The sequence below is a fragment of the Hydra vulgaris genome, chromosome 15 (assembly GCF_038396675.1).
Source record: "Hydra vulgaris chromosome 15, alternate assembly HydraT2T_AEP".
NCBI lineage: Eukaryota > Metazoa > Cnidaria > Hydrozoa > Anthoathecata > Hydridae > Hydra > Hydra vulgaris.
The window spans coordinates 20,448,568-20,470,575 of record NC_088934.1 but is presented as its reverse complement, the minus strand read 5'-3'; the positions used below and the strand labels follow the sequence as shown (position 1 = coordinate 20,470,575).

General features: G+C 27.4%; 1 protein-coding gene across 3 annotated transcripts in view; it reads left to right on the top strand.

Annotated features, from left to right (window-relative positions):
* LOC136072065 (rotatin-like) overlaps window positions 1-8,996 on the top strand; it is a 101,755-nt gene extending 92,759 nt beyond the window's left edge. For 2 of the 3 annotated variants that reach the window (XM_065820178.1, XM_065820177.1), the window contains 8 exons: window positions 2,216-2,290; window positions 5,336-5,462; window positions 5,550-5,758; window positions 5,886-6,045; window positions 6,881-7,003; window positions 7,266-7,369; window positions 7,483-7,552; window positions 8,734-8,996. In XM_065820178.1, the coding sequence (XP_065676250.1) occupies window positions 2,216-2,290; window positions 5,336-5,462; window positions 5,550-5,758; window positions 5,886-6,045; window positions 6,881-7,003; window positions 7,266-7,369; window positions 7,483-7,552; window positions 8,734-8,819 (954 nt within the window). In that variant the 3' untranslated portion in view covers window positions 8,820-8,996. The remainder of the gene's footprint in view (window positions 1-2,215; window positions 2,291-5,335; window positions 5,463-5,549; window positions 5,759-5,885; window positions 6,046-6,880; window positions 7,004-7,265; window positions 7,370-7,482; window positions 7,553-8,733) is intronic. The other variant, XM_065820179.1, reaches the window with a different exon arrangement.
* The last annotated feature ends 13,012 nt before the right edge of the window (window positions 8,997-22,008 follow it).

The window sequence follows — 22,008 nt, the reverse complement described above, 5'->3', positions numbered from 1 at the left end:
TATATTGGCTTAACAGAGGGCAAATGGAAAAATCTTATGTGTTTTGAAACTAGAAGTTCATTTAATAGTATAAACAGCAAAAATATTCAAATATTTAAAAACATCAAGTTTTGATTTAATTATTTATTCATTATTAATTCAGAATTCAAATATAAAACTTATTTAATATGAAAATATAAAACATCATTAATATGCTTTTCTAAAAATCTTGATTCACTAAATTTTGTTTTTTGAGAAAATCAGAGCAATAAAAATGAATAATAATAAGTAAAAAAAAAGAAATATAATAAGTAAAAAAAAAATCACAACTTAACCTTAAAGATTGATTTAAAAAGACCAAAATATTTTTTTTATCAAAAGATCTTTCTGTTACAGAAGATCAGATTCAAGATCCGCTGCCTGTTCCAAGCAATTGAAAAGAGAAAACTTTTTCTCAAGATAGGAGTATAAAGTCATCAGCAAATAAAGTGACTACTTTAGATATAAGGTTGTGAGGAAGATCATTAATGTAGATAAAACACAAAACAGGACCAAGAATAGATCCTTGAGGTGATGATGACTTTAATAATGCAGTTAGAAAGAAATAATAAATCTCAGAAAATTTTCCAGATACACCGTATGAAGCAAGCTTACGGAGAAGACTAGTATGCCAAAAAGCTTCAGATATGTCAAGAGCAAAAGCTCTTGCCTCCCTGTCAATCAAGCATAGTATAAAATTTGTCCACAATGGACAGTACTTTTCTTCATTTCCCGTAACTTCAGGGGTTCCTCAACGTTCTATCCTTGGCCCTATACTTTTTTACTTTACACTAAAGATCTCCCAGAAATTTTCACAGTTGGCATTGTTTGCTGATGACACTACCAATTTTACTTGTCTTGATAAAAAGCAAACCCTCTCTGATTGCTTGGAGGTGGCATTTGAGCCTAAAAAAGATGTCACTGCTGTTACAGCTTAGGGCTCTCAGTGGCTGGTGAACTTTAACTCAGATAAAACTCAATTTTTTTCAGCTGATTGTTATCACAATAATTTAGATCTTCCTATATTTATGGGCGGTAATGTACTCCATGAGTCATCTATCCTTTGTCTTCAAGGATTAACTCTTACTTGCGATCTCTCTTGAAAACCACATACGAAATCCTTGGCAAAATTACCATCTGCTAAGTTTGCATTTTTTTATCGTGCTTGTCACTTTCATACTCTGGATTCTATTCTTTATTTCTATAAATCTCAAATCTGTCCTTGTATGAAACACTGTTGTTATATATGGAGCAGATCTTCAAATGATGCCCTTTCTTTTTTATACAAGTTCCAAAAACGCGTTGTAAATATAGTTGGACCTGCTCTTGCAGCCAACCTTCAACTATTGTCACATTGTTGTAATAATGCTTCTCTTTCTTTTTTCTTTAAATACTATGATGGGTGCTGCTCTAAAGAGCAAGCATCATGTGCCATCTACTAAAATTCATTCTCATGTTACTCGTCATTCAATTAAGTCTCATCCTTTTACTTTGACTTTTCCTAAAGGCTCCTAAAATTCTTATTTGTCCAATTTTTTTTCCTCAAACATCAGTTCTTTGAAATTTGCTTCCTTTATCTTGTTTTCCTGATTCATATAATTTGCAATCTTTTAAGTTGTCTGTTAATTGTTATCTTGCTTTATAAACTTCATCTTTCCTCTTCCAGTAACTTCCAACTCTAATAGTGGTTGCTTGCAGCCTTGTTGGAAGTGATGATGTTTAAAAACACATATAAAAATTAAAAAAATGACACTATTTAAAAAAATTATTATTATTATTATTAACATCAATCAATTTTACTTATGAGTTTGTAAGATTGTTTTATTATTTCGTTAGTTATTGTTTATTTTAGCTGTTATTTCTGTTCAATATATAATGTTGAGCTTATCTTTTGTTTCTGTTCAATATGTAATGTTAAGTATATCTGTTTTTTCTGTTCAATATATATTGTTAAGCATATCTGTTGTTTCTGTTCAATATATAATGTTGAGCATATCTGTTGTTTCTGTTCAATATATAATGTTGAGCATATCTGTTGTTTCTGTTAAATGTTGAACTTGAGCTTTAAATATTGCATAAAGTTAAAACTTAAAACTTTATGAATTGAATGTGTTTTTAATTAGAAGAGATAAAACATTAAAAGTATATAGTATACATTTACATGTAATAAAGTATAATAAATTTTGAATTTTCTTAGATAGATTTGTTTAATCAGCTTGTTGATTGCTTACATATTGTACGAAACTTTGCAGTGCACGCACACAATGTAAAGGTAAGTGTAAAATATCTTTTAAAAAAAAAGATTTTTTTGAAAAGATTTTCATAATTTTATAGAGTTATAGAGTAGAGCAGGTCATATGAAATAGTTATGATAGAGTTTAAATTCATTTTTTTATTATTGTTATTATTTACAGGTAAAAGATTTTTAATTTTTTTTAATTTTTTTTTTTCAAATGACAAGAATTTCAAATGACACAAGAATTTTGTGTCATCATCTTTCAATCTTTCAAATATTTCATATTTATTGAGACACTCTCCTTCGCATCTTGGCAAGTCTACTTTTTTTTGTGTGTCAACATGTTGACTGCGAAATATTTGCTGCAAAGCTGCAGCAAGCAATTGGGCCGATTGCAATCATTTTTAAACTTTTTTTTGGATTTCCTTTTGATTAGCCGGAGTTATGTTAAAGGTTGGTTGCAGGCGAGTTGACTGTGAAGTTGGCTTTAGAGCTGGTGCTATACGACGTATGTTGAGGGTAGATGTTCGTGGTGTAGATTCAGATGGCAGTGTCTGAGCACCGCTATCTGCACTATCTACTTTGTCTCTGCATAAAATTCTTAAAGTAATTTGGGCCAAACTCTTTTGACAATCTGAAATCTAGTTGTTGCAGAATATATGATGAATGAGCTGGTAAGCAAATTGACAAGATTGTTTTTGATACAAAAAAGTGCAACCCCCCAATAGGTAACATGTATTAAGTGTCCATCTACAACTAAAAAATGAGTACCTATAATGGGATAACAAAAGTTTGATATATTTAGTTAAATAATTAATTGGTTAAACTAATTTTTAACAAATTGACTAAACTATTTACCTGGACTTTTTTTATTGGTGGGAATTTACATGTCAATGAGCCGCTTCACGAATTGCTTATCTTTCGTTCATCTGGATGGAGATGTGTATACAGCATCATCTGGGCCACTTAAGCACCCATTTTTGTTCAGATGTTTTTTTTAATTTAAAAATAATCTCTGACACAAAATGTTAACCAGCAGCATTGATTCAATTTCCAACTGTATAATTGATTTTTTTATTGTTGTCTACCAATTTCAATGGTTGTTTAGCACCAGGCCAGCAAACTATGTGTTGCCTTCCTTGAACACCAGGGAAGCCAATTTCATCAAAATTCTACTGACACAAAATGTTTTTGTTAATACCTGCTTTGTTGATTTTTCTTTGCAGTGTATTGAAATCTAGGTGTCTGGCTCTAGGTGATGAAATATTTAAATTCATCTATTTCATTCTACCTGCTTTTACTCTATATCTTTATTTTTTTATCATTTGAATAAACATTGGCAGTGTATTTTTTATCATTTTAATAAACATTGACCGTGTATTTTTTATCTTTATAATATGACAGTGATATTAACAAGGATTTTTCAAGGGCATAGGATTAGGATGATCTTGTGGTAGAGTTCATATATTTTTCTAAATTTTTGGAATAAATAAAATAAAGTTTCTGCAGTTTATGTTAATATACTCTTTGTATAAGTTGAAAAAGTTAAAAACTTCAAAAAGCAACGCATCTAAACATCAAAAGTCCTTGAAAAGTTTTTTTTTTTAAATAATTTTTTTAATTTCTAGAACTGTAGACCAAAGTTCTTGAAAAATTTTTGTTACATGACCAATACATTGACTGTTTATTTTGAGCATTGTACATTACACATTTTTGAGCATTTTACATTTGACAGTGTTTTAGTTTTTATATATTAGCATTAATAATCAAGTATTACATGAGAAAGTGGGGCAAATTTTCCAATTATGTAACCTACACTCTCACATTTTCTTTGTACTTTGTCAAAATGGCCACCTATATCATTTAGTGGCATAGATGAAATCTCAGCATTGTTATCAAATCTATTTTAGAAATATTGTTACTTCTAAATCAACTATTCCAATAGATTTTTTGTTTAACAGTCATGTTTTTGATGTTGTTTTGAACTGTTTATTCTACAAAAATATCAATCAAGCTGAAAATTCTCTTCAATTGTTTTAAAAGCAACTATTAATTTCCATAAAACAAACTAAATAAAAGTAGGAATTGGATTTCAACTATAGTCTATCTTAGTTAATTTAATAGTCCAAGAAAGGAAGCCTGGAAATTATGGAAGCATTGTTATTGAAATTTATTTTCAATTTCATAAAAAAATACACATTTTGAAGTTTTGGTTATAAATTTATGGTTATGTGTTAATTTTTCTCTTGTCTTGACTAATTAACATCTCAAATTCAAAAAAAAAAAAAATGACAAATGTCATTTTATTTATTTCTTTAATTTTTCTTTATTTATCAATCTTTGTTGAAACCATAATTTGTTTCTTTTTTGAATACTATTGACATATTTAGTCAGGTAGTTTTCTATTAAAAAGTGAAAAGAAAGCTGAAATTAAAAATGACATTACTTACCCTAGTACTCAGATATTTGGTCAGGTGTTGTTCTTAAACCAAGTGATGTTCTTTAAGCAGGTGTTGTTCTTAAAAAAGATGTTGTTCTTTAACCAAGTGTTGTTCTTTAACTAGCTATTGTTCTTTAACCCTTTAACTTTAGTTAATTATATTATTACTTTTTAATTGGTATATTTAACTATTACAATAGTTAAGTATACTAATTACAAAGTTTTTCTTAGCTTGAAATACTATGCTTTATTTATAGTGAAACAATTTTTGAAACAATTATAGTGAAACAATTGTTTATTTAAATTGTATAAATTATAGTACAAGTTCTATCAATATGTCCATTACTATTTTAATTTATTAAAATGGTGATTGATAGCATTAAATAAACATATTATAATTCCTCATTTTCAAAACTATAGTAATGCAAATTTAACAAAAGTAACACCAAATCCCTTAAAATAGTTGATTTTAAGGGATTTTTATGTTTAGCTACCATTTTACTAATCATATATCTCAAAAACTTTGATAAAGTGCTGAAATTTCATGAGATATTCTGCATAATAAAAATGTCCCGTATCACATCGAGTACTCACTGTATTATGATGAAGTCATCTAAATTGTATTATATAATTGCATTTAGAGTGCTTTAATAGCTGGAGGTATAATAACTCATCTGTTCAATGTACGAATATGGTCTGAATTTCATCCACCTTTAGTTGATGCTTTGTTATTACTAATTTTGGTTTTATCATGTCGATGTCAAACAGGTCTGTAGATTTCTTTAAACATTTTAAGACTAATTTTAGTTTGTTTAACTCTTCTTTTTTTTTTTTAATTTTTTTTTTTTTGGTCAGCTCAAGCTGTTCTTTGTTCTCAAACAAGTTTGGTGGGTAAACATGCATTAGACGAGTCATCATTTATACAGTATAACTTAAAAATGATGGAGAAGCTTCATAAAGATATTCTTTTAGCTAACACTAAACTAATCGGTCGTATTGGAATCTGTTTTGGCATTTTAACAAATACAATAAATATTCCAGAATGTAGAAACATTCTAATTAAAGTTTGTTTATTAATAGTATATAATAATAATAATAATAAAAATAATAATTTTTGTTTTTGTTAAAAATAAGCTTTTGAGTTTGTTTTTTTAATGTTAAAATTTAATTTAATTTTACTTTTTAAACTAGTCTGGTTTGTTTGGTTTATTTATAAATTTATATACTGCGAGTTCTTCAGGAAACATTCATCAGCGAAATGTTGCAAACACTCTTCTTTCTGATTGGCTAAAGTTTATTACATCTTTTTCATTTTTTCAAGATGGTGCTAAAGTCATTTGGAAAGTTCCAGGTAGATCTAAATTTCTTATTAACAAGGATGCAAGATATTCAACAACAATAATGATATTAAAAATCAATAATATAACAATAATAGCAACAGTAAGAATAATAATATTTATTATGATAAAAATATAGTAGGAATAACAAGTGATAAAGAGATAACTAGTAAAAATATTTCAGTTTAAGAAAGATTAAAAATAGTAAAAGGTATTTAAATTAAAACGCAACAGAAAAAAGAAAAATATTAGATAAATAGAAGCTTAGAGTTAGAGTTATAAATAATAAGTTATAGAAAGGTATAAGATTTATAAACAAAATTTTTTTACAAAATAGTTTTAGAGAGCAGTTTTAAATTTTGATAATGATTTAAGAGATTTTAGTTGAGAAGGGAGATTGCTCCATGTTTGTATGCTTTTATGTTGTATGGATTCAACAAAATAAAATAAAAAATTGTTTTCATAACTTTATTAAATGTTATAAATGCTTTTCTAAAATGTTATAAGAAGTAGCATAGGCGTCAGTTTTAAAAGATTTGAGGCTGGAGAACCCAAAAAGTCATTATTAATTTTTATCACAACATTGTTGATATCACGATATTATTAAATAAAACTATTAAATTTCATTGTTGTCTTTTATTATTTGCAACTTTTTAATTTGTTTGTGTCACCAATGTTGTATCACCGTGATATTGGATTATGGTAGGAAATCATAATTAAAAGTTATATTATTAAAGTTATAAGATAAGCAGATTAGAAGATATGAGATCTCTTTTTTAATATAGTATAATATAAATCGTCTTCTCTTTTTTAATATAGTATAATATAAATTTTTATTATTTTTGATAGGTATTCTTCCATTACTTATCACTATAATAAATGGATTGTGCATTAAACGGCGAGACTATGGGCTATTGATTCTACGAAATGTTGTGTATGTCCCTGCTATTAAACAGTCACTTAGTTCTAATTGTAAGATCTTAGAATATTTTTTTTTGTATTTTTTTTTGTTGTTACGTATTTTCCTGATAGTTTACGTATTTTTCTTATTGTTCATGAACTTTTTAAATTCTGACAGGTTTACATGGCGCTTTTAAGTTTTGATAGGTTGTGACAATTTTATTGCTTCATTAAATTTTTAAGTTCAGAGAGTTTGACAATCAGGTTCAGTAAATCATTAAAAAAAACTGAAGTTCTATATTCATGAGGTCGTGAACTTCACTTTTTTTTTTAGTTGAATTATTATCAATGGTGTTAGAAAAGTTAAGATGTCAGTCGTTGAAAACCAAAGTTATTGTCAGTGGGTTTTTTTGGATTCTTGTTTGTGGAAACCAAAAGGTTATTTCTTTTTTTATGTCTTTCTAATATTGCTCTGTCTTTTTCTTTTTTTTTTTCTTTTTTTTTTCTTTGATTACATTTTTAATTTTAACTAAGCCATGATTTTATTACAGGCAATGAACTTCTTAAAAAAGTCTAATTTTAAAAACTACTTGTTGGCACTGAAAGATGACATCGATTCAGGTAACGTTTTTTTTTTTAATAATTTATCAATTTTTATTTCTTTAACTTTCAGGGATTTTTATAAGTAAATTTAGCGTTAAGTTCAGTAAGTTATAAGGTATTTTCAGCATTTTATTTTTTATATATTTTATATACTTATGTAGCTAAACAAGTTAATGACTCATGTTTAACTTTAGATGTTAATAAAAAATTTAAAACTGTACAACATGACTTTTAGCTAATATTATTGGCACTTATTACTTTGAATAACTTATATATTATTACAAATTTTATTATGAAACTTTTATATAGGACATATTTATATATATATATATATATATATATATATATATATATATATATATATATATATATATATATAATAAGTATATATATATAATAAGTATTATATATATAATAAGTATTATATATATAATAAGTATTATATATATAATAAGTATTATATATATAATAAGTATTATATATATAATAAGTATTATATATATAATAAGTATTATATATATAATAAGTATTATATCTATAATAAATGCATGGTTTAGTATTTATTTGTTTAAGGTTCTATTAATATTGTAAGTTAAAATGTTTGAATCAAATGAGTTAATTGTTGTACTTCTTACACAGTGCTCTAGGTGGTGAAAAAGATTTTTAAAAAAATTCTTTAAAAGATGACATTTTTTTTTTTCACTAAACCTATACGTTTTTAAATTTAAAAGAAGAAAAACATTGGGTTAACTTTCGTGTTCGTTATTGCGTGTTTGAGGTGAACGTTCAAGAGCTATCAAAATAACGTTTGCAGTGAACGTTAAGTAAACGTTTGCTGATTGTTATTTGAACGGTCGTATTGAACGTTCAAGAACTGTAAATAGGAGTTCACAAAAGTTGGTTCACGTAACGTTTGTATCGAACATTAACGCAAACCTAAATAAACGTTGTGGCAACGTTTGTTGAACGTTAATTATTAGTTGGGTATATACAAACATATATGTATACAAAAGCGTACAAAAGTAATTGATGTTATTGTTGTTATAATATAATACTTAAAATAAGTGTTATATCAACACTGAACATCACCGAAACACGAACAACGTATTAAGTAAATCTTCAGTGAAATCATAAACCAATAGAGCCCGAGGGAGAAAAAAAGCTAAATTAGGGTTATACTATTAAAATTTATTCTTTAGGTAGAACTTTAGCCGCTGATGGTGATCTCCGATGTCATGATGCTTTGAAATACTCGCTAGCAAAAACGTTGGAGTTGATAGGATGATTTTAAAAGAACGTATTGGAGTTGATTTTGTTATTGCAAAGATTAGTTTACTTTATTGATGAAACTCCTTCAAGTAATTATTTACTTTTGGAATGTTTTTATTCCTAATTGATTTATTATTTTTATTTTTAAAAATGTGTAATTTATTAGATTGTAAAACTATTTATTGCCGATGAATTTTTTTTTGTTTTTTGTTTTTTTTGTTTTCTGAGTTGCTTTTGCAAGGTCTTCGCAAATGGCGGATGCGTTTTTATAACGGCAAAAGAGAAAATTAAAGATAAATATAAAGAATATTGAAAAAAAAAAAAAATCTATATATAAAAATATTAATTATTTATTTTATAAGCACAAATAACTTATCAACGATCATATAAATTAACTTGAAGCAAACACACACCAAAAAGCATTCAAAAAGGAAAAGAAAAAATATATATAAAAAAATAAAAAAGAACTTCGAATTTTTTAACACTTTATAAACTTAAATAAGAAAAGAAAAAAAAAAAAAAAAGAAGGAAAAAAAGGTAAACAAAAGAACGAAAAGTAAAGTAAACAAATAAAAAGAAGAAAAAGATAAGAAGAATTTAATAATCAATTAAAAAAGAAAGAAGAAAAAGTAGTGTTAGAAGATTTTTTATTTTTTATTATTTCTTTATTTTTTGTTTTAGATAATTTTCTTTTTTCTTTACGATATAAATTGTAATCATGATTATAATTCATTAGTTATTATTTTTCAGTCATTATGTTATTATTTATTTTCTCACATTATTTTATTTATTCATAGTTAATTGTATTTATTATTAGTCCTCGTTTGATACCTAGTTATTTAATATATTACATTTATTTTTAATATTATATTTTTATAAACTTATTTATTATTGACTTATTTTTATTTGTTATTGTTCTAGTATCTTTGTTGATAATATTATTATTAGTAACAGTTAACAGTAGTTATATTATTATTAGTTTATATTATTAATATACTAGATATTATTATAGTATTAGTTTTTTTATATTCGATATTTATTGTTGTCATAGTTACTTTTAACATTAGTTCGTGGTTTGTCTAATTTTAATTTATTTTGATTGTTTAATTTTATAAAAGTTAGCTTTTAATTACCTTTAATGTGAATCTTTTTTTCTATCATTGTTCTTATTTTTTTGTATTGTTTTAAAAATTATTTTCGATTACTCACGCTAACGGTTACCCAAGTTTTAAATTATTAAATTTAGTCTTTTACTTTGCATTTATTTTTCAAACCTCTATTTTACACTTTAGTCACTTTAATTAGTTAATACTGCATATACATAAAAATATTTTTTTTAAAGATTATGGCATTCAAATCTTTCTGCAATACTTGTCATAAAAATATAACTGATAATCAAAGAGCCATCCAATGTGATCTGTGTAACTCATGGGTCCATGCAAAGTGTACTCATATTAATGCGTACTCTTATAATCTTCTTTCAAATGACTCGTCAGATTTTTATTGTCATAGTTGTTTATCTAAGAGTATGGCGTTCAGCTCGATTTCCAACTTGGAGCTTAAATCAACATTATTATGTAAGAATATACCTACTAGTTCATTAAACTCTTTTGAGACTCCAAGTAATCATAAAAAGATCTTTAAAGATCTAAATAAATTTCCCAGTTCTGTTAATTGCAAATACTATGACGTTATTGATCTCAATAAAACTATGCTCCCCAATTCGGAACTATATATTCATCTTAACATCGCTTCTCTACCATTCCACATTGACGAACTCTGTAGTCTTATCAGCTCTCTTAATAATTTTCCCTTAGCAATAGGTATTACAGAATCTAATTTATATATAAACGATACAAATATAACTGATATATACATAAACGGGTTTAATATTGAGCATTGTCCTACTGAGGCTAAAAAAGGAGGAGCACTTTTATACTTACGCTCAAATTTAAACTACGTAGTTCGCAATGATCTTATGATTTACTCATCTAAATATTTAGAGTCTATTTTTGTTGAAATCGAAAAACCTTGTGAATCAAACATAATAATTGGCTGCATTTATCGTCATCCCTCAATGAATCAACATGAGTTTACTTCTTCCCACTTAACTCCTCTACTTGAAAAGCTAAGTAACGAATAAAAAAAGATCTTTTTAATGGGTGATTTTAATATGGATCTATTAAGTCACAATGAATCTAACCCTGTTTCTAGATATCTTGATTCTTTAACTTCTTACTCACTAAGCCCTTCTATAATTTTACCATCACGCATAACGGCTACATCTAAAACGCTGATTGACAACATATTCACAAACTTTCATTCAACTGATCAATACTCAGGTAACCTTACGATTTCAATTTCAGACCACATGGCACAATTTATTTGCATTCCTGGCATACCCAAACACCCCAAAAAAGTAAAAACTTACAGACGATGCTTCAAAAAATTTAATAAAAGTTTATTTATTGAAGAAATTTCTAATATCAATTGGGAACTCTCTATTAAAAAAGATGATGATGTTAATAAGTCTATGGTTTTTATTTTAAAAACATTTGATGAAATCTTAGACCGACATGCTCCTTACAAAATACTAACCAACCAACAAATTAAACTAAAATCAAAACCTTGGATAACGTATGGAATACTTAAATCTATCTCAGTTAAAAACAAACTTTATAAAAAGTTTATAAAATCAAAAAATATTTATAAGAAAAATGAATTATTTACAAAATTTAAATTTTATAGAAACAAAATTTCCAATTTATTAAAATTTAGCAAAAAAACATACTATATTACGTATTTTAATAATAATCTGAATAGTGTTAAAAACACCTGGAAGGGAATAAAAGAAATCATTAATATTAGACCTTCTACACACAATACATCTTTTAAACTTAAATTGAACGAAAATCTTATCACTGATCACACTGCCGTATCTAATATATTTAACAATTTTTTTAGCACTATACATAACAAACTACTTAGCAAAGCCATACCCCCAAAACGCGTATTTAGTGACTTTCTTAACATTCCAAATGCTAAATCGTTTTTTATTAATCCTGTTACTGAAATTGAAATATCTGGTCTCATTACAAACAAGCTCAAAACTGAAAAAAGTCTTGGTCCTAATAGCGTACCTACATTCCTCCTTAAACTAGTCCCACACATTATTTCAAAGCCTCTCTGTACTGTTATAAATAACTCATTTAAAAGTGGTATTTTCCCAGATATTTTTAAAGTTGCCAAAGTTATTCCAATATTTAAAAAAGGCTCTTTACTAGATTTCACAAATTATCGACCCATCTCCTTGCTTTCTAATATAGGTAAACTATTTGAGAAGGCAATGCATATTAGGCTTTATGCTTTTCTTGAAAAATTTAAATGTTTTTACACCCATCAGTATGGATTTCGTGCCAATCACTCCACAACTCATGCTCTCATTGAAATGACTGAACTGATTAGAAAAGCAATCGATGACAAATATTTTGCATGCGGTGTATTTGTCGATTTACAGAAAGCGTTCGATACAGTAGATCATTCAATTTTGTTAAAAAAATTCGAATATTATGGGATCAGAGGCGTACCCCTTAAATGGTTTATTTCGTACTTAAACAATAGAACACAATTTGTTGCTATTAATGACTCAAAATCTACCCTTGTAAAATGTTCTAATGGTGTTCCACAGGGTTCAGTATTGGGACCACTGCTTTTCCTTCTTTATATTAATGATCTTCATACGTCCATTAAGTTTGCTACTGTTTACCACTTTGCTGATGACACTAACCTAATGCTAATTAATAAATCCTTAAAAAAAATTAACAAACACATTAACCATGATCTTGCCAATCTAGTTCAGTGGCTTCGCTCCAACAAACTTTTTCTAAACTCTAACAAAACTGAACTTATTATCTTTAAATCAAATAAAACAAAAATCTATAAACATATGAACTTTAGATTAAGTGGCAAAAAAATTGAACCTGTTAACTCAATTAAATATCTTGGTATAAAAATTAATTCAAATCTTTCCTTTTTATCCCACTGTGAAGACTTAGCAATGAAACTAAGTAGATCTAATGGTATGTTGGCCAAAGTTCGCCATTATGTTAATCTTGAAACACTTTTGAACATATACCATGCTATTTTCGGCTCACATCTTATATATGCATGCCAAATTTGTTGGCAGTCCCATCAACAAGCTTTGTTATCCCACCTCCAAAACAAGGCTTTAAAAATTATTTATTTTCAGAATATTAAATTTAATTCTAATGTGCTCTATCTAACTTCTAAAGTATTAAAACTATGTGACTATATTCAATTTTCAAACTGCCAATTTGTCTGGAACCACCAACACAATAACCTACCTTTAACTTTCATCAGTTTCTTTTCCAAAAGTGCCAACTCTCGTTATCACCTTCGTTCCAATAGTAATTTAAACCTGTCTGTCTCTAAACATTGCTCTCATAAATACGGACATAAATCTATAAAGTATCAAAGCATTTAAAAATTTGGAACAACCTTCCTTATGAACTAAAAGCTCTCAATTCATTCTCAACCTTTAAAACTAGATTATTCTACTTTTTATTAAAAAAATATAGTTAGTGTTTATAATTTCTATTATCAATTTTTGTTGTCTTTAGTATTTTTTTTTTTTTTTTTTTTTTTAATTTTTATTATATATTTTGTTGTCATTACTATTGCTTATTGTTATTTCTATAAATATTTACATTACTACTATTAACTACTTTTAACTATTACTACTAATATTAATATTGTTCTCATTATTATTATTATTATTTTTGTTATTATTGTTATTATTATTAAATATATTACTATTATTATTGTTATTGTTGTTATTATTATTATTATTACTAAGATTAATTGTATATAAATAAACTATTTTTTAAGGTATTTACTTGAGATTAGTATTTCAATACTATTTGTAAATAGCCGTGAAAATTTATTTTCAGAATATATATATATGATATATATATATGATTGATTTTGTTAATTAATAAAGGTAACGTTTAAATACTTCTCCAATTATGCAATGTTCTAAGCATGTCATTTATTTTGAGATTTTGTCGTAGAAATTTCTTCAACGTGTTCTAAAGATCCGATTTACTTGATGTAAATCAGACTTGACTGTAGATTATAAATTTACTGGACTTTAAAATCGTATTTATGAGATTTAAAATTATTTAATTAAAGCAATTGTTTATTCCAATTACTTTTTTGAGTAAAATATTTTGTGTTTTTTTCTGATGAACTTACAAAAACATCAATTGGTAATTTTTTTTTTCCCCATGGTTTTAAAACATTACTCATGGTGCATTTTTTATAATCATATTATGGTATTACACGTTTGAGTATCACGGTATTATTGAGCATATTTTTTTACATTTTCATATATGCAATCATATTTAAATAAAAATATTTGACTTGATTTTATAGAAACTATTCTCAGTTTTTAGCGTGTTAAATAAAAACACTTTCATGATATGTGTTTACTGTTACCATGACAGCGCTAACAATTCCTGTAATCTGAGGCAAATAAATGTGCATCAAATTGTTATTAAAACATAATTGTTATAAAATGTGTAATTATTAAAACGCATCTATACAAAAACTTTTCTCTTTTTTAATTAAGCTAAAGTAATAAATAAAGCAACATAAATATTTAATTTCCTACACTCCTTTGCCTTTGCCCTAATTCCCCCATTCGGAAAAAAAAATTCAAAAATCAATAAATTTAATTAAATATCTTTAGAAATCCCAAAATAACTCCAGTTACATGAGTTACGTAAATCGCTTGATTAATAAATCAAAACACTAACTTTTTGCGGAATTTTAATGCAAAAATCAAGAAAAAACCAATTGTCAAACTCATTAAAAAATCTCACCCTTTCATTGCAACTTTAAATGAAAAATATGAGATTTTTTTATTAAAAGTGCAAATTAAATTTAAATTAAAAGTGCAATACTGGTTTTTTAGTCATTTTTCATTACTTAATTGCATGTTTAGCAAGTCGGCAAGTACATCTAAAATATAAAATTACGGCACCCTAGTTTTTCTTGACTAATATAGATAACACCCTAACGTGGAGAAATTTTTACGACTTGATTTAAGAAAAAATACCTTATAAAGTGCTTTTCGGCAATTTTAAGCTTTAAAATTTTGCACTACCAAAGACAATTCAGCGCGAGCTCTCCACATCTTGAGCTGGCTGAAAGAATTTTTTATGACTTGTGTTGATAGCACTCTGACTAGTGAGTGATCAGGACTGCATAAACACTGAAATATCATTAAGTATACCTTTTTAGTTCGAAATTCATGTTATATTTTATATATATGCATTTATATTTTAACATCATCATGATCAACTTAATCATACGTAATGCACGCTCTTTAAGTTTTTTTACTTCTTTTTATTTTTAATTTTATTTAGGTCCCCTAAAAAGTTCTTACGGTCTTATCACAGAGCATCGCGAATGAGCATTTAATCAAAAGTTCACGCCTCCTTTCTAACCGATGTCACAAAACTTGCCCAAAGGTGGGGTTTGAACCACGTATCCTTTGTTTCTGAGGCAAGTGCGCTACCACTACGCCACGACTGCTCAAGTACATGCTCAACTTCTACCTCGACTATTTTTTCCTGAAGCTGCTATCTCTTTGAATAATATCTTTTTTTTTAGGAGTCCCAAGAAGTCCGTACGGTCTTATCACAGCGCACCGCAAAAGAGCGTTTAATAGGAAGTTCACGCCTCCTTCCTAACTGATTTCGCTTGCCTAGAGGTAAGGTTCAAACCACGGATCCTTTATTTCTGAGGAAAATGCGCTACCAATGTGTCGCGGCTGCTGAAATATAAACCACTTGAATCTTCTCTGACAAATATTGTTCGATACAAAGTTTTTTCTAATCTCTGTCTAAAATTATGGCTCATTTTCTTGTCTTGTCAGAGTCATACCACATCTGATCATCATCTTTCGGCTAATACTTCATCATATAAATACTAAAGTTTATAAAAAAAACATAAAGATGTGTGTGCCAGCGTTTGAATAAAAGTTTATAAAAAAAACATAAAGATGTGCATGCCAGCGTTTAAATAAAAAGCATTCATATCTATTTATATCCATGTATGACTCACCCGGGGCGCATTGATTAGAGTTCTGGCTAAGAACCAAGAGGTCCGACGTTCAACGGCGGCTCAAGCCCAATAAGCGACATTGGTAAGGAAGGAGGCGTGAATTTCCTAGTTAAATGCTTTTCTATGGTGCTATGTTATAAGATTGTGAGAATTTCTGGGAGCGCCTTAATAACCACAAATAAATATATATCTATATTATGTATGCGTAAATGAGCCTCTTACCTACCTCCTGGATCCAAACTGGTATGGAAGTTTTAATTCTTTTTTGCTGGTTATAAGTCAGTTGTTATATTAAACTGTAATCATTTTTTTTCACAAGAATATTTCTTTTGAGAACAAATATCTTTTTATTATTACAAGAAGTTAATATTTTTACAGGACCTTTTTTGGTCCTGTCTGATGCTAAGGACCATTATTCTCAGTTTATTAAATCTTGTATCCTATCTCAGATATTAGGCTCTGTGACTTTTGGAATCATAAATATAGTAAGTCTTACATTCTATCTCTAACTCGTGACTCTGATCATACTACGTCTCCTCAGAATAAGGTCAGTGTTGTTTGCATAGACCTTCCCTCTAATTTGACTCTTGAATCTACTGTCCATACTTTTCCAGACATTTCAGTTGAACAGATTACCCTATTGTTAGTCATCCAAAATCACTCTTGCTTCCTATACTAAAGTTAATTCATAATTTTATTTTTCTACAGCTTTTGGTTAGACATCAATTCCATTATAGTCATACAAAAGTGTTCTTCAGAACTTTCTTCAATCTACGCTAAGCTTTTGTTTAGTGCTAAAAATAAGTGGTTCCAGTTTTTAAAAACTCTGGAAAACACTCTGGCCTCTCCAACAATCTCACAATTAGTCTTCTTTCTAGTATTCGTTTCTTCATATAAATTTTTTAAGATTACAAAATCATTTCTTTCTAACCGCAGTATTAAATTCATTTTTAAAGACTCTTGTTTATTTTCGGTAACTTTAGGAGTACCGCTAGTAACTTTAGGAGTTTAATTTCCACTAGCTTTAGGAGTATCACTATTCCACTCTTCTTTATTTCTAGTAACTTCAGGAGTACCACAAGGTTCTATCTTTGATCCTGTATTGTTTCTTATTTACAATAGCAATCTTCCTGACAAATTAAGTTTAAAATGACTCTATCTGCTGATTACTCAATTTTATAATCTTGTCTTGACAAAAAGTCAGCACTTTTTAATCGCTTACAACTAACAGCCAATCTTCAGTTTGTTATCTCTTCTGTAACAGCTTGAACCATGCAGTGGCTTGTGGTTTATAACTCCAACAAAACTCAGTTATTTACTGCAAACCACTATCGAAATATTGTTGACATTTGCATACTGATAAATAACTACCTTTTTCAAACAACGAAGTCCAAAAGCACATTCTAAATAAAGCTGGACCTGCTTTATCTGCTAAGCTTGATCCACTCTTCAATTGTTGTTGATTGCGTTTCTTTCTACAAATAGTATCATAGTTGCATTTTTGACATTTATTAGACTTTTTATGCCTTTTCAGGTTTCACGAAGACTTTTTACATTTTCTGAAAAGAATTTTTGGAAATGTTTTTTTTTACTCAGTTTTATTAGATTAATTATGGTAAATTTTTATGGTAAGTTTTTAGTTTAATTGTATTTGTTGGATCTTTTATTCTTAACATTTTTCCTTGAATAAGATTTCGAACTTGAATTGATTTTATTATTCCTTGAGTAATCCATGGTTTAAATTGACGCTTGTTGTATAGAATCACAACATTGTTAACATAAAAGAACAAAAAAAAAAAAAAAAAAAAAAAATTGGATAAATTATCAAGCTAACTTGGATTTTAAATTAAAGAAACGGGTATTGAAAATATTGTATAACGTTTTAGAAAAACAAAATAACTACCAATTAACAGGGCCGTCCCGAAGAGGTCTTCCATGGAGGGAAGGATGTGTTGTGTGTATTTTTTGCCAATTAGAGACATCAAAAAAAAAAAAAAGTCCTCAATATTTGCAATTGGCCAACTATAGTTCAAAACTTGCTCAATGCACCAACTCAAATGCTTATATGACAGCTTTGGGGGTGGTGGAACACCCCCTATATCCCCGTTCGGGACGGCCCTGCCAATTAATTTAAAATCAAATTATTTGTTTTTTAAAATTTTAAAATTTTATTATTTTGGGCTTTATAATGTATTATTTTTGCCTTTTAAACGTTTTGTTTATTTTTTTTTAATTTTATCGTCAATTTAACATGCGTGGTACGCATAAATTAGCATATACATCGTTAATATTTTTTTAACTTACTTTTATATCAGTTCCCATTTAAACAAAGTTTGTTGACCAAAATACACTTACAACATACTAACTTAAAATTTAAAAATATTAAAAAGATAATAATAATATTATTGAAGTAATATTGCTTTTCATTTAGGGCATAGGTTTGAGTAGTGTTGTAATGTGCACATGTCAGTCAATATACGTTACAAAAATAGCAACAAAATATGCTGTTACGATAAAGTTTCCAAAAGAAAGGATAGTTTCACAATTTTCAGCATTTTATTTTTTATTTTTTTTCAATGCTCCAAGATTGTAGGCAATGGAATATCTTAGGCTGTTTTGATGAATGTTGATAAAAAAGCAAAAACAACCGGTTGGACTCATTTTACTAAAACAAAAGCTTATTTTTCAAATGAATAATGTAATTTGATTACGGTCAATTTCAAAAACGGTCGTTTAGTTGAATTTTTCTAATTTCACGTGGTGACGAGTGAGGGTTAAAATCTTTTTCTATGAAATTTTCAATATTATAAGAAGTCAAAACTTTAAAATGGATTTAAATGGAGTTAAATGAAGCTAAATAAAAAATGTCATTAATTAATTAAATAATTATCATTTAATTAAATAACTGTTACTTAATTCTCCACCTAACTATTTCCATCTTAATTGTAATTAAAACATTTATACTTAAACTAAAGTTTGTTTTATTTAAGACAAAAAAAAATTTACTTAAATAGGATAAAACAAAATCCGTTTTTAAATTTTTTTTAAGACGTATTTGTCAAGGTGTTTTCGATTTAGTAGATTTGCTTTATGGCAGTATTTATAACTGATGTCGTAAAGAAAAGAGTAAATCCAGAACATCTTTACGCTTGGTTTAATATTTGAATTATAGACATTTCTCTAATACGCAACTAGTTACTCAGCTTGAAAAAAGAGACTAGTAACTAATTACTCAGCTTGAAAAAAGAGACTAGGAGCCGTTTTCTCCGGCTAAAAAATGATAAGGTTTCGTTTAACTGATAAAAGTTGGTGTGAAAGTAAGGATCCTAAACACTGCATGCCGAATATTGTTAATGAATTAATAAGAACTTTATCTGAAACAAGAAGCGCATAGCCAATATTTAAAATAGTTCTTTTTTTTTAATTTTGTAGTTTTATTTTAGCATTTAAGTTTTCTATGAAATTAAAATTACATCAGATACTGACGTTAAAATTAAATTACGTCATATCCCTCATATACTGTTGGGTTGATTCCTTTTTTTGCAAAGTTAACATGAAGTACCACTCAACTAGCAACCATTCAAACTTCAAATTTACATAGGGTAGAGCGGGGTCTATTGAGTATAGGGGCAAGTTGGCCTTTTAAAATATCTCAAAAACTACTCATCACATGACAAAAAATCTAATGGATAAAAGTTAGGGAATTAGAATGTTAATACAATGCGTAACAAAAAGTTTTCGGAAAGCAGTTAAGTAAGATACACGGGCACTTTTTCTTCTTTTTCTGTTGGACCAAAAAAGTAAAAAAAAAAAGTTTTACTATTTTTCTCATAGATGCTTATAAATTTTTTTTATCAGACTCAAGTGTTGACATTTTAACAATTTATCGGATTTTCGATTAAAATAACCCGTTTTTTTTTACTATTCCCTTTAAAACCTAATTAAAGTGTCACCTAATCTAGTACAGAAAGTTGAGCAACTTTGTAAAAAATAAATAAAACTGAACTATTGAACACAAAGGAACAACTTTTATAAGAAATATTTTAATAGCACATTATTTATATATATTTATGAAATTAGTAATTTTTAAATTGGGCTTCAAAATTAAAGATAGTTATATAAAATAATATTTTTATATTTTACGACGCTTTTTTATTTCTATTCTCTTACTTACGTCATTAAGGAGTATAAAATAAGTGTATACAACAAGTTTATAAATTATACACACGCTTACTGTTAGTGAAAGTTTTATTGATCGTTTACTCAAGATTCGCACCATGCATATTCATTCATTTATCGACTGCTCAAATTACCCTACACTGTTGCTCAATTTACCCTGCTGGGGGCAGGTTGAGTAGCTCCGCTAACTTTAGATAATATCTTTTAAAATATATATAAATATATATATATATATATATATATATATATATATATATATATATATATATATATATATATATATATATATATATATATATATATATATGTATGTACTTTTTTTCTTATCAAACTTTTAGCAGGTTAATTTATCTTTCAAGTAATGAAAAAACTATGTAAATCCAACGCACCGTTCATGAGATCTGTTAGATTTAGTAAAAATTGCTTAACTAGCCCCCACTCTACCCTAAACCGTACTTTTGTGATTTATGTTAATTTGCAATTTTCTAATCATTTTTTTCATGCTTACTCGACGTGTAGGGGAAAGTCGGGTAGCCCCGGACACTTAAGGAAAAAATAGATTGTACACATGTAATAACAAAAAACAAAGTGTCGAAAGACTTTATTAAAAGTGCAAACATTTACTTATTGAATAAGAAACAAAATAATTATCATTGTATACCTTAATAATATACAAAAAATAAAAGAAAAAATGTTAGAAATAAGGCATATTTCAAAATTGGAGGGAAGCACAAAGTTTAACCTGGACACATAGTTTAACCATGATTTTACCTCTTTTTTACCTGTGCGACAATATAATATATAACTAATTAGCATTGGAATGATCATAATATATTAAAAAAAATTTCCTTCAAAAATTTCCTTTGATTTATAAGGAATGGAAATGAAAATGTCATCATTCAGAAATATAAACATTAGGTTTTTACTAATGAAAACAAAAACTTTAAAACACTTTTTTCAAATCTTAGGTCTTTTCATTGGAATTAAATTAACTAATATTATGGGTTTTGCATTATATTAAATGTATTACTATTTATATAAAAAAGTTGCAAATTTATAATGTGTAAATGGATTGTTGTCCGGAACCACCCTCCAAACATGTGTCCGAAACACCCGATCATACTTCACTCACAAATACTAATTTTAAAACTAGTGAATTAAAGTATTAAAAGAATTTTTTTTTTAATAAATATTGTAAATAAAAATGTGTTTACATAAAAGTTATTATAGAAATATAACTATAAATCCTCTATAAACTATTATCCTCTATAAATTTTAGTTTCTAAAGTTTTTTTAAAAGTCTTTCTTTTTGTTTTAGAAACTCCAGAGATTTTAAAAGTACATCTTCGATTTTAACTCTTTTTTCAAATCTTTATTTATATCTTGCTTTATTACTAGTTTTGTTAACAACTTGATAAACATTGAAGACGTTAATTCTTCTGTTGAGACGGTTTATTCAACTTTAATTGGTTTTAAACCCAGTATATCTTATGGTCCTGACGGAATACCGAGCATTCTTCTGACAAAGTTAGGTCTTGTTTTATGCATTCCACTTTCGTTTATATTTAAAGCCATTTTTAAGTTAAATAGTCTGCCACAACAGTGATGTCACCACAACAGTGGCTTCAAGCTTTTGTTTCTCCAATTTTTAAAAAAGGAGCGAGACCAGACCCTAATAGTTATAGACCAATATCACTCACATGCACTTGTTGTTGTACAATGGAAAGAACTATTAACTCGGATTATTATTTAATACTTAACTCTCCATAACTTAATAGCCAATAATCGACATAGTTTCCTCAAGAAACGCTCTACATGCAATAATCTCTTAGAACCTGTTAATGATTGGAGTATTGCACTAGACAAAAACCTAACAA